The sequence below is a fragment of the Pseudopodoces humilis genome, chromosome 16, assembly GCF_049639895.1.
Source record: "Pseudopodoces humilis isolate 2021_Gansu_Grassland_sample_001 chromosome 16, ASM4963989v1, whole genome shotgun sequence".
NCBI lineage: Eukaryota > Metazoa > Chordata > Aves > Passeriformes > Paridae > Pseudopodoces > Pseudopodoces humilis.
Genome location: NC_142215.1, coordinates 12,132,466 through 12,145,397, shown reverse-complemented (window position 1 = coordinate 12,145,397; position 12,932 = coordinate 12,132,466). Strand labels below are relative to the sequence as shown.

General features: G+C 39.8%; 1 protein-coding gene across 4 annotated transcripts in view; it reads left to right on the top strand.

The window, feature by feature from the left end:
- Positions 1 to 12,932, top strand: part of ATOSA (atos homolog A) — a 46,027-nt gene that overhangs the window by 14,447 nt on the left and 18,648 nt on the right. Inside the window, exon 1 of one of the 4 annotated variants that reach the window (XM_014251087.2) lies at positions 3,562 to 3,690. The exons of the other annotated variants lie outside the window; for them this stretch is intronic. Within the exon in view, the coding sequence (XP_014106562.2) occupies positions 3,654 to 3,690 (37 nt within the window). The 5' untranslated portion in view covers positions 3,562 to 3,653. Of the gene's footprint in view, positions 1 to 3,561; positions 3,691 to 12,932 lie in introns of those variants that run through there. 4 annotated transcript variants of the gene reach the window in all.

The window sequence follows — 12,932 nt, the reverse complement described above, 5'->3', positions numbered from 1 at the left end:
TTTCTATCTCTTCTCCCTGTGAATGCTCTTTAAAAGCTTTATTATCAGTTCATTTGTACTGTTAGGTTTGTTTCTCATTTTCTTATTTTTCAGTTATTTTGGGGAAAAAAAATTGCAGCTCAGTGGCATTAGTAGGTGCCTTGCATGTAGGTAGAAAATGTGCTTAACAGTTCTTCCCCATGGCTGTATTTATCTTGAGCTTAGTTATGCCCGTGTTCACATACTTGTTGGGCTTGAACCAAGCCCCTCGAGTTGATATGGTCAGATATAAGCTGCCCTGGATGAATTTCCCCAAGCCTTCACATGTGAAGTCAAATATCTGTCATGGAGAATTTTCCTGAACATGCTAAAAAGAAAACCTTTTCAGGCACTTTTAGACTGTTCAGTTGCACCATTCTCGTTGGAACCAGAAGTAATGACACTGGGTTCTTGTGCTGGGTCTCTAAACCCTAGCATTAGATCTGATCTATCCTATGTATGTGTGGTTGCATCACCAAATCTCTCATCTTTTTAGTCTGAGAAAGCATCTCAGCCTGTGCTGTCTCTGAGCCATGTTCTGCTGCACTGAAATTGCCAGTGCAATGTAACAGTCTGCTGGTCTGCTTGTCATCATGAAAGACAGGCCAGCCTGGAAAATACTGTCTTGTTATTGGGATGTGGGAATTAGTCTTCCGATGCCCTGCAACTTTCTTTCCATATTCTACATAAGTATTTCTTCAAAATTTTCTTTCACTTTATAATTTTGGAGGATCTGTGTTTTGCTAGCTGTACCTGTGAACTGAGTGCTCTTAGCATATGTTAGGTTGCTAAATGACTGAAACAAGGACTTCCTGCTGAAGGCCTCTTCCTTGCCCCTAATAGTACTGATTGTTTTGGTGAAGTAGTTTTAGGAACAGTAAAAAAAACCAGGTGCATTGTTCCTTTTTGTCACTGTACAGCCTCCCACTTTCTTCTGAGGGTGTGGTGAATGAGGAGCAGCAAGACTGGCCTGCTTTCCTAGGACGAGATTCAGAGTCAGTATTTTTCTTTAGGTCATGCAGATTTAAATTAAGATAGTGGGGTCAAGATAAGGTAAACTGAACTTTTAACTCTAGAATTCTAAGCTTGGAAATGGGTAACTGAGTTTTTTTCTTCATGTATGCAGCAAGTAGACAAGCATATTTCAGATTCTCTCAGAGGATAAAAGGCAGTATTTACTTGTTAGCAACACATGGTTAAATTGATGCTATTTGTCTTCTGAAATAAAATTACAAAACTTTTTTTTTTTTTTTTGCAATATCAAGAAGGTGGGATAAAGAAGACTGAGAGATGCTGTGGAACTTGGGGACAATAATGTATAGTGAAGTGTACTTAAATGGGAGGGATGTAGCCTGTCTTGGAGTTCAGCCACATCATCTACTGTCTGATGGAATTCTTTTCAAATTGATGGCTAACAATAAAGCTGCTGCTTCTAGAGGTTGGTGTCTGCATAAGTGTTTGCTTTTTCCTTGGTGAGAAAAGGGAATATTGGCCAAGTTGAAGTAATGGTGGTCATCCTACCTGAAAGATGATTGAGCCTTCACATGAATTTCCACATTAATTAGGAGATTTTTCAAAAGGGCTGAAGGTGGGGACACTTAAATAGCAAGCACCAGTGCTAACAAGCAAGACTGTTGTTAAATAGTTAATTACAGATGGCTGAACTTCAGATGCAAATGATGAGAAAGAACAAGTTCTCTGCATCCTGACCCAGGGACTCCTCACTACTGCCATGGCAACTGACACATTTTACTCTCCAGTTTTAGCAAAGTTTATGAAACTGAAGGTAACTTGTTGGTTTTATGACTTTAAAATAGATTTTAAAAGGCAAAGCAGCTGGAGAAGAAGTAAACTGAGAGAAAGTGGATATGAATTCCTAGAGGCATTGTATATTCTAGTTCCTATAACATCTTTCTAAAAGATGTCTGAAGTATTGTATACTTTAAAATGCCTGGTAGTTAAAACATTAGTTCAAATGCAAAACTTTATCATCTGAGCAGATCTCTCTGAATCCTTTCCATTTAGCTTAACATGAAAATTGCCTCATGCAACTTGAACAGCATGGCAAGGGGGAAAGGAGCAGGAGGTAAGAAGCTCTCTGGATTTGACCTGGGCATGGTACAGGTGAGGAGGAGCCTGTAGTCGGTGGGGCGGATGTGACTTCTCATCTGACTCGCACGTGCAGCTGAGGTGCTGGCCTTGGGCTGTGTGAGCAGGATGCTGGAAGCACCCCAAGTGCTCTCTTATTTTTATAGTGAGGTTACTCCATGGGTCCTGCAGCTACTGTAGTTAAATTCCAGCTAGAAGTGTCAATATCTCTTTTTAGGGTAGGACATCTGAAGGATTGTTGTTATAGGCTAAACTCGATGGCACTGTGCGTTTTGATTTGGGAAGTCACAAACAAGAGCTATGTATATAACTGAGTCCAGGTCACTTCTCATACAGCATAAACAACTTGTTGTAAGTCTGTTTTATCAGTGCTGTTAAGAATGTGTGGTTTCCCCAGCTTTTGCTGTGTTTGTGAGGTCCATCTATGCCTGTGGATCTTGACTACAGCACTGGCTTCTTTAGAGAGTGAAGGAAGTACTTCGTGTAGTTGTGTACCAAACCTCTATATTCTCAGGCTGTGTTTCCTGACTGTTTTGTGTTGCTGTGTCAGATGGATCAAGGACTTCCTCATCCTTCAGGTGTGTAATTCAGTCATAAAGAGGACTTAAAGAGAAGGGAAGCAAATTCATGGAGTTATTGCCTGAAGATTATTATTTGTCATCTGTGATACTAATTAAGAGTCACACTTGGATATAATGTTTTGCTGGGTATTATACAAGCATGGAACAAAACTGTCCTCACCTCAGACCTTATGCAAGTATCAAACGCTAAATCAATGGCTTCCAACAGAGGGCTGTGAGGAGACAGAAGGATAATACTGATGGAGACAGATAAACTGTGCTCCCACAGGCTGACAAGCCTTTATCACCGTAACAGAGAAGCTGCAAATCAGAGTAATTTTAATCAAGAGTGTAGGACAACACAGGGGGGGGAGTAAGGACTGGTGATTAAAGTAATCAGAGGCCAGTTTACTGCAGTAGTGAGTGGGTGACAACAGGAACAGTGGTGAGCCATGGAAGATCTTGAAAGCAGAAGAAAAAAAAGAAGTAACTTTCTTAAGAAAGATGTTTAAAAGACAAAAAAGAGCAGGAAAACATGGTTTCCTGTTAGGCACCGACCAGAGGCACCTTGCAAGGTGGTGAGGCATAACCTTGTGTGTGCCTTTTCCACACAAATTCCATGAGCAATGGTGTGGGCAGTGCTGACTCTTCCCTGGGCAGGCAGATAAGGCGCTGCCATCTGGTCGCTGGGGCCCGGCTGGCATTCACGTGGGCTGTGCCCAGCCTAGAGGTCCCCACTGGCAGGGCGTGCTTCCAGCTTGGACTGTGAAGAATTTATCTCTGAGGAAAATCTTTGGATTTCAGGCAAGCGTTTTTCCATACTCAAGAGGAAAACCAACTCATGCTAAAAACAATTCTCTAAATGCTGTTTTGTAGGGATTCAGCCCAGCAAGGAGAGTGTAGTAAACACAGTTTGCAAGCTTTTCTGGGGATAAGGAGGGCAGGTTGCTTGTTGTCTGGATTCCCATGCCAGATTCTGCAAGATCAGCCACTAATTCAGATGGTAAGAATAAAATGTTCTGTGCTAAAAATCTCTCAGATGTGTTTTTTATTAGTTCTTGGAGATAAGTGATTGCAAAAACCAGCTGTTTACTGTAATAGCCAATGTAATCAGATATTTCTAAATAGAAACTTAGTCTTTTTGACTACTTTTCTGTGCTTGCTTTTTTGTTACCTTTTAGAAAAATTCCTCCTCCTCCAACAAAATTATGCATTGTTGTCCCTTGATAATTACAAAATTTATTTTTTTTATTGATTTCTAGTAGAAAATCTCTATATAATGTTTTTGCTAATGGGAGGCTTGACAAAGTAAGTTATGGGTATCAATCACTTGGATTCTGGAATGTTTGTGAAGGGCTTTTGGTTTTTTTACCTAATGCTTAACTTGAGTATTCACAATAATTTATTAGATCTGTTAAATCTGACAAGTGGACAAATCCTTAATCTTGCCCAAACTGTGTTAGTAGCTGAAGTGAAGCTTTTGGCATATTTGTGCTGAAATCATCTTGGAGCAATTTTCCCTGAAAGGAAGTAATTTTGATATTTTCTGATTGAAGTTGCACTGGATATTTATTTTGGGCATTAATGCTTTTTCTGCTGGTCCAAAACTCAGCTTTTTGGGTTTTTTCCTCTGCTGTTAACTTCTAATTAAGTATATAATTATCAAGGAGAACCTAAAGTAAGGTTTTGTTTATCTGTCTTTGCTTATGCTATTTGTTTTGCTGAGATACAAAAGTGGCTGGAGAGGGCCTTGAGCTTTGACTGGATTAAAACTGTTATTCTTCATGTGCTGCTGGTGTTCACTATTTTTAGTGTAGTGTTTTGTTTTTCCTAATAATTTATTGCTCTGTCCCTTGACTCACGGGTCACCTGATTTCAGAGCACGCGAACAGGGTTTGGATCCTTTACCCTTCTATAAACTGATAATTTATCTGGAGGAGCAGGATGCTCTGCTGCTGGTGAGATTGGGTTGGAAGTGGCCGTGGAGGGTGAGCCCTGTCCCTCTGGTTCTCTGGAAGGAGCGTTCCAAGAACAGGCAGTACAGGGTGTTACAAAACACACGTGCAGCCAACGAGCTGGAGCCGGGGCCAGCCCTGGTGGGTGACGCGAGGTCAGCGCCGTGCAGGGAGGCTTTCGCCTGCTGTCCTCACCGTGCCAGCAGCAGCGCTGGCAGCCCTCAGCTCGCTTTTTCCCTTCCAGGGAGAATTGTTTTGAACAGATACGTGATGAAAACACCACTATTATTCTTGCTCCTCTAGTGTTAATTTTGGCACTTTGTACGGGTGTCTTGCATCTCGGATTGTCGCAAGCTTGTTTTGTTCTGTGAGGTGCCCGGTGGCTGGATGTTTCTGGTAGCCTTCAAAGCTGCAGTGCGAGCAGCGAGGATGGTTGAATGAAGGAAGAGGGAAAGCAGGCACTTAAATTTCGTAAGCAAACAAGTATGCTGTTAGAAATTTTACTGTTCAAGTGGGCCCAGTTTTTAAAAAGGTATTTTCCAAGGTCTGGTGCTCTTGAGTTTCATTAGTCTGATTGTTGTTTTTTTTTAAAGTCTTAAAGTCACTCTGATCTCTAACAAGATAAATGTTACTCAGCTAGATCCTGTCAATTCTTCAAATTGGGTGAAAGCAAAGAGAAAGAAAAACTGCATACATCAAGCTGTTCAGTACTTGCACAGATGAAATATGTCTAGACATGTAAAATGACTATTTTGATGATTTAGATTGAACTACAAGTTCATTACTGCCCAAGCAGTTGCAGATTTTTAATTCCTAGCCCATGAGGTCTTTTCAGCCTGGTGGAAACCTGCACAGACTGTCATATTATCTGGAATCTAAAATAATGCAAATTAACCTTCATTTTTCTTGATCAGTGCTATTGGCTGAGCTAGGTAACAGTGCTGGCACTCATTCATAACTTTCTGGTTTTCCCAGGTTCCTCTAAGACAACAGGATATTTGAAATTGAATGTTATCCATCCTTGAGGGAGAGGGGTTGCTTTTTGCATTGGTGCAGGGTTTATTGCTGCACTCATGAGCTGCTGATAGCAACTATTTTACCCTCTTACCAAATTTGTAATGTAAGTAACAAAACCAAAGCTTTCAAAAAATGTGCTTCATGTACATGATCAAAATTCTTGCCCCTGAAGAAATTATATACTAACCATGCATGGGAGAGGTCTTAGATGTTCATCTGGTTTTATTTTTTTTTAATGGTCTTTTCATAGGTTAGCCTCACCAAAAGCTGGACTAGGTTTTTCAAAAACATGCAGACTTCTGCCCACCCCTGACCCACAGTCTTCTCTGGTTTGTTTTTGTTTGGGTTTTTTGTAACCACAGTAAAACTGAGAAATTGCAATATCTATTAAAAATAGATACTTACTGATAGGTATCTTTTAAGGAGATTTTCAGTGTACAAAAGCTTTGTCAGTAACATGGTTTTCAAAAACCATTGGTCAGGCCCATTGGCAGCTGACCGCAGTGTGAAGATGAGTGTTTGAATATTGGTTGTTGAAAGCTTTCTGAGTGTGTGGAAGGCTGAGTGTTTTGGTGCTTATAAAACCTCACTTGCCTAGACAACAGTATCGTGTTGAAGGCTGAATGCTCAGTGGAAGGTTTCCATAAAGTGTGATCCCATAAGTCAACATGGTACTTTCACCAGGGGCTTTCCCTGACTCCAGCAGCTCTGGCATGCCGGCTGATTCCACCCAACAGTGAGTCAGTGCTCTCACACAGCACTTCAGATTCTCTCTGGTTTATTTTCCAGCAAGTCCAACTATGGTCTGAAGCAAAAGGCACATGATGTAACAGTTCTTTTCCTTGCAATGCTTTTAGGGAAGAGCACCAGCTTGTGCCTGGTGGTTGTAAGCCAGAGTGGAACCTGTGCACACACAGAGTAGTGGATGGCCTTTCCCAGCAAGATTTTTGTGTTCCCATTGCAGTTTTGTCAGGCACTAAATGACTCTTCCAAATTATTTGCTCAAAGTCCTTTTGAAAGCTACTTTATATTTCTCCTCAGAAAAGCAGTGTTATTTTATCAATATTAATAGAAAAAGAAGGACAAGAACACTTGAAAGTATATTGCCAAAGTTTCTCTAAGTACAGTATTTAAGGTGATGAGATAAAGCATGAAATACCCCAAACAGAAATTTTTTTTGTGTTAATGGGGAGATTTTAGGAACCAGTATTTTTTGGCTAGGATAACAGTTCATCCCTGTAAATGCTAAGCCAAAGATCATTGTGTCTGTTGTGAAGATAGGTTACAGAGGAATAAACCAAGTGATACTTGAGCAAAAATCTGGTCAGCAAAGGAGCAAACATCTAGTGGTGGGCTAGCTCTCTGGCAGCTATACATACATATATTTCATAGTCACTAAAATACCTACTGCATGATTTTTTTGAAGGTCTGTGTTTTCCAGTAACATCTGAAAGTGATTTATTATCACAAATTACTGCTTTCCATCTCTAAACCAAACTCTGTATAAAACAGTACAGAAGTCTGCAAATAGTTGAATCTTTGTCAGGCTGGGTTGTTAAGCAAATTAAAACTGAAACTTATGTATGTTGTCCTGTATTGTATTGTGTTTAGGGCCTGAAATAAAATTCTGGCATGCACTTTTATTTGTGTGCTATAAAAATGCTGTCACAACTGGAATTTAATGCAGAGCTGCCATCAACCTGTTTAATGGATGGGTTGTCTTGGCTTGGGAGTTAGACATCCCAATATTCAATTGTAACTGTCACATGGATGATATGCCTTCAGGAAAAGGTGAGGATTAGCTGAATAGATGTGCTTTTTCATTGTTAACACACATTGGGTTTCATTTGAAAATAAAGCAGCAGCTATGGAGTCACTGCAGAATGATATTTACAGCTGACATGAAACAGAGTAAGCTGATGAAAGCCTTCAGTCTGTGTGTCTTCAGCCATGTGGCTGCTGCTAAGCTCCTTCTTGAGTTAATGAGCAACAATAATGAACATGGTAATCATTCTCATCTCCAAAGTTCCTCTCCCTGGAAAGCCTTGATGAAAGTCATCAGTATCAGTGAGGGGAGCATGGAAAAAAAATTACACACATACAGATTTTTCAATACAAAATTTCATTTTTAGTGTAAAAAATGCTCAGTTATTCGCCAAGAGAACACCTCGGGAAGAAATTCTCTCATACTCTGTAAGTTTAAGTGTGCTCTGCTTTCTGCTCTAGGGTGACACACTGCTCCTTCAGCTCCCCAAACCGAGCATTTGGTGACACATTGCTCCTTCAGATCCCCAAACTGAGCACTTGGATGGGTTTTGCATTGTGGTGCCAGTGCCTGTGAAGTTAACCTAGGTCTGACCTTCACACTGCCCTTGCTACCCCCTGGGACTAGGGTGAAATTTAAAACAGTAATCTGTTTTCAATATAATTCTGCAAAATTTCTATCAGCATATTTACCAGGGTAGTAAATCACTGTATTGGTGGTGAGTGAAGGCCAGATAGAAACTTTCTATTCCCTTCTAGTTACAGCCAAGTGCCTATTCTATACTCAGCACCACACACTAATTCTAAAAGAGCTGTTTTCTCCTAATTATTTTTGTTTAGAAATGAACAGAAATACCTGGCAGAAATCCTTTTGCTTTGTTGGGATTTAAATTTTTCTTTTGTTAAGATAGATGCATTGTGTAATGCAGTTTGTTCTAACACAATCTGGCTTAGACAGAGCATCAGCTAAACAAGGGAAAAATGTAAAAAGCTAGAGATGAATTAATAGAAATTACTTGGTCTGCTCCTTATAGGCTTTTTTGTTTCATTATAGTATAACTTCAGTTTTTTGTGCAGTCACATTTAATGTAATCACAGTGTATTTATCACAATGTAATACAATAGGAAATTGTAATATAAAGGAAAACAGAAATTGATGTACTCTTAAGGGCATTAGCTGAGACACGTCCTGTTTGCTTTCAGGACCTGTCCAGTGGTAGCATGTTGGTACAAAGTATCACTTTTAATTTAGGGGTCAGCAAAAAGAATATATTCTCTTCCCACAACTGGCTTATTTTTAAACTGCTAACCATTGCAGCACTGATAATCTTACAGCTTTACACTGACATTTCAGCACTTATGTCCCACAGCAGGGACAGTTGTATTTTACAATATACATGTTCTCTTGCAACTTTTGGCAGATTGACGTTTGAAACAGGCCTCAAAGTTCATGTTTTCAGGTATTGCTTTCCTTCTACTAAATACAGATGTTGAAATTGTAATGATTGACCTACTTTATAATTTGTGATTTCATTGTGGAGCAAGAAATAATTCAGCTTATACCATTAGTTCTTACTCCTTTCTTTTGTCCACTTAAGGGGAAACAAAAGCAGTTTCCGCGATCAAAATGCAAATATTGGATCTAGAATCTGGTTTAATGCCAAGAAATCAAAAGAAGCACATTAAACTGTTGTTACTTAGATAAAAATAGAAGCTACAGTTGGATGGAGAGGAGTGACTCAGTAAGCAGCATGGTGATGGCAAAATAGGATGTCAGCCAAAACGCAGGAAGCAAGATGGGAACACCCAGATCAGTTTAACAGTCTGCATTTTACACTCCCAGAGAACAGTAGTTTCTGAGATGACTGCAGGAAACTTAAGCTTTAAATGGATTTTATGTACTTATTAAGCTGTTTGAACCTGAGTAAGTTTTAGTAAAATGTGAATTGTACTTTTTTTTCCCCCAGCCCAGTTTTAAAACCAGGCTCTCTGTTTACAGTAAAGCTGCCTCGAGATTAGGTCTGGGTGCTGTGAGAGGTGTCCAGCGGGGACGTGCAGGAGATGAGCAGTGATACATACGTACCCAGGGAATTAATGCAGCATGGCACTCTGCAGTGGAGCTCATGGCTCTGATTGATTTTAATTGCTCTGCAACTCTGGAATAACTTGATCAGCTCCACATAGCTCTGTCTTGGGTTTTAAAAATACCTCCTTACTTACAAGGTTTTTCTGGTTATAAACTGGCATAACAACACAGAAGCAGGTGAAATTCTTCCTGTTTTATGTGAAACTAAGTAGGACCAGACTTTTTTTTTTATTGCTTATACTGTTATTTTATTTGAATAGCAGGTATGCACCAGTTCTAATATAAATTCCTATGCTGGCATTTTCTGCCTACAGCTGAACTGCTTTGATACCCAGGTAGTGATTCAGTTTGGTACCCTGGAAAAAGCAGACAGTAACAAAATGAATTATGGTGCTACTCCCCTCATGTTTTCACAACTGTCCCTGAGCTCAAAGATCTTGAGCCTTAAGAATGTAAAACAGTTATCAATGTGTGTATCTGTATTGGATTATTCCTAAATGAAGGTGAGTAACCAGTTCACTGCATTTGCTTGAGTTTAAGTAACTAATGGCTTGTTTCTTGAAAAAAGTGGGCCATCTCATGACTTTAACTCTTGATAGCTTAAATTATACCTAAACTCTTAATATTGCAAAGCTTTTGAAGCGTGTGACTTCAGATATAATTATGGGTTTGTAATATGCAGACACAACATGACTGCTCATTTAGAGAATCTTGAATTTGGGGGATTCAAGGGCAACTTTCTTTTGAAGTTAAGCACAACATGGAATTAGTTAACCAAAGCATCCGTAGGTGTTTCTAATTCCAGAAGAGAAGCTGTTAGTCAAACATTTACATTGTGTTTCATTTCCTTTACAGTAGTTTCTTGAATCTCTACCTTATTCTTAAAATGTGGAAGTACCTTTAACCCGTTTATTGGAATAGCAAGATAATAAAATCTATTCAGGTTGATTGATTTGCAGGAAGAGCTTTTGCTGTAATTTTTGCAATGCAGAGCACTGCCCTTGCTGGGAGGTGATGGGTTCTGAGTGCTGACAGTGCAGCCACTTTTCCTCCAGTTTACCTGATTCTCCTGCCATGGGACCCTCGGGCTGAAGTGTCTCCTTAGGGACTGCCAGTACTGAAAGCACAAAAAATAAATCCAAGTACTTAAGCCATTCTCTTAGTCTTTGAAAAAGGAAGGAAAGAGCAGATGTGGGCAACTGTGCCACGGTGCCCACTGGACAGCCTGGGTAGGGCAGGAGCAGGGCTTGCATCAGCTGGGAATCCCAACAGCCTACACCACACATTCCATATTTTGTTAAGTATTTTTCTTACTGGGTGTCAACTTCCTGGGTTTCAACTTTCTAAGTAAAATAGGAATGTGATTACTTTTAATCAGTGGCCTTCAAAATCCAGTATGGGTGCCTAAAGATTTTCCAGGAAAGGTCTGGGCTGCTACAGAGCATATTCAAAGGCAATTATTAGTTGTTTCATGGACTCTCAAAGGAAGTAGCCTTCAATCAGTAAAGGTCAGGATTAAAGGATACTTCCAGTTGAACGAAATAATCTTTCTTTGAAGAAAGCCTCTTTGCAAAAAATGTGCTCTTTTTCTGAGAATAGGACGAGCTTGGTAGACAGTTGTGGTGAGCAGTGCAGTGTGAGAGGTTCTAGAACAACAAAATAAGCATGGACTAGGGGAGCTTGTGGTTGTGTCACAACCTGGCCATGATGGGATGGTAGCATGGGGCAGGAGAGGCTCTGCTGGGGCTGTTTATTGCCTTGCTGTGCCCAGGCAGAACAAGGAACAAGCAGCTCCCAGATGCATCTTCTGGTGGCACCTGGAACACAATGGGTTACATAATACCAAATGTCTTTGTTTCCTGGCCTAAGCCTAGAAAACAGATTAAATGCTCTTCTAAAACATGTATTTCAGGAAAACATTTTCTGTAATTACTACAGAAAAAGCTGTGATAGGAAAGGGAAGGGAGTTGGTCTGCACAAGCATGACCTAGTAGGGAAAGAAGTCAGCTGAGCATAACTCAATTAACTGAAGTTTTCGGAGAGTCCTTGGGTTACAGTTAAGTGGATTTATGAATCCCTACTACCACATAACTAACCTTAATTGGCATTTCAGGATGTGAGCCAATTTCCCTTTTTTTTGGGGGGGGGGGGGGTGGCGGGGGGAGATAGTAGGTCCTTACTCTGTATTCCAGTGCTCATGCACCTGTGTGCAGTGGAGGTAGGACAAGGATTTGAAGACTCTATGACATTTCTGGTTAAATGAGCTTTTCTGTTTTTCCAGAAGGTCTAGAAAATCATCTTTGTTGAGGTTGGTATGTTCAGGTAGCAAAGAAAAACAAAATGATGTGCCTTCATGTTTCTGTTCTCCAGTACTGTATGCTTTGCTCTGTGCACAGTAGCTTCAGTCAAAATTTAAATTTCTTCCTCCTTGAGTAGTCTGACACCTGCTGCTATCTCTTGTGCCCACCTGGTCAATAACCTTTTGTTTCAATGTATTGGTTAGAGGGCTGTAGTGCCTTATTACTTTAATTCTCACTTGCTTGTGTCAACTAACTGGATTTTTTGCTATTTTAAGGAGAATAAACCCCAGACTGTGCAGAGATGCATATTTTATGCTATATACTTGGCATGTTGCATTGCTAGAAATGAAGCAGAACAATAATAATAGTTGTACACCCAGGTTAGAGGACTGAGGTTATTCTATACACAATATATGACATGTCCTAGGGCTGATTCGTACACAAAACCAAACAGTAACAGCACACACAGAATAAGACTTTTTTAACTAAACACTGAGTTTGCTGTTTCTATAAATGTCATTCCACCCTTGTCCTGAATTGCATCAACTTGCATAATCTGTCTGTTGTGTAAGAACAACTACCAGGCTTCTCGATGGCTATAGGTTTCTTTTCCTTTATGAAAACTCTTAGAAGTTGCTAAATTTATATATAAATCTAGTGGAGCTAAAAAAAGATGCCACATGAACTTTGTAGGAAGAAAATTATTTCTCAATATCTCTGGCTGTTTGTTCTTTAATTTTATTTTTTTTTTATGTCCAGATTGAATAACTGGTTGGTCCATTGCTGGCATAATTTTAAAGTGCTGGCCCTATCTTCATAATGCTGCAGCATTTCCTAGTTCAACATAGGCTTCTTAGTGATGCCGTTTTTATTTTGAAACAACATGGTGTTTCTGTAACTGCAGCCAATATAACTCTAACTCTTTAGCTGGTTGGATCTTCTCTTCCTTCTTAAGGCAAGAAACTGGTTGCTTCTGAGGTAATAGGTCTGATACAGGAACAGAGGCAGTATTTGTAAATTGAACTTGAAAGTGAGCTTTACCTGTTTACATTAGGCAATATTGTGATTGTAATCTGATTCTCGAGTGATGATTATTTCAGAATATGTACCTGCCTTTATTCAG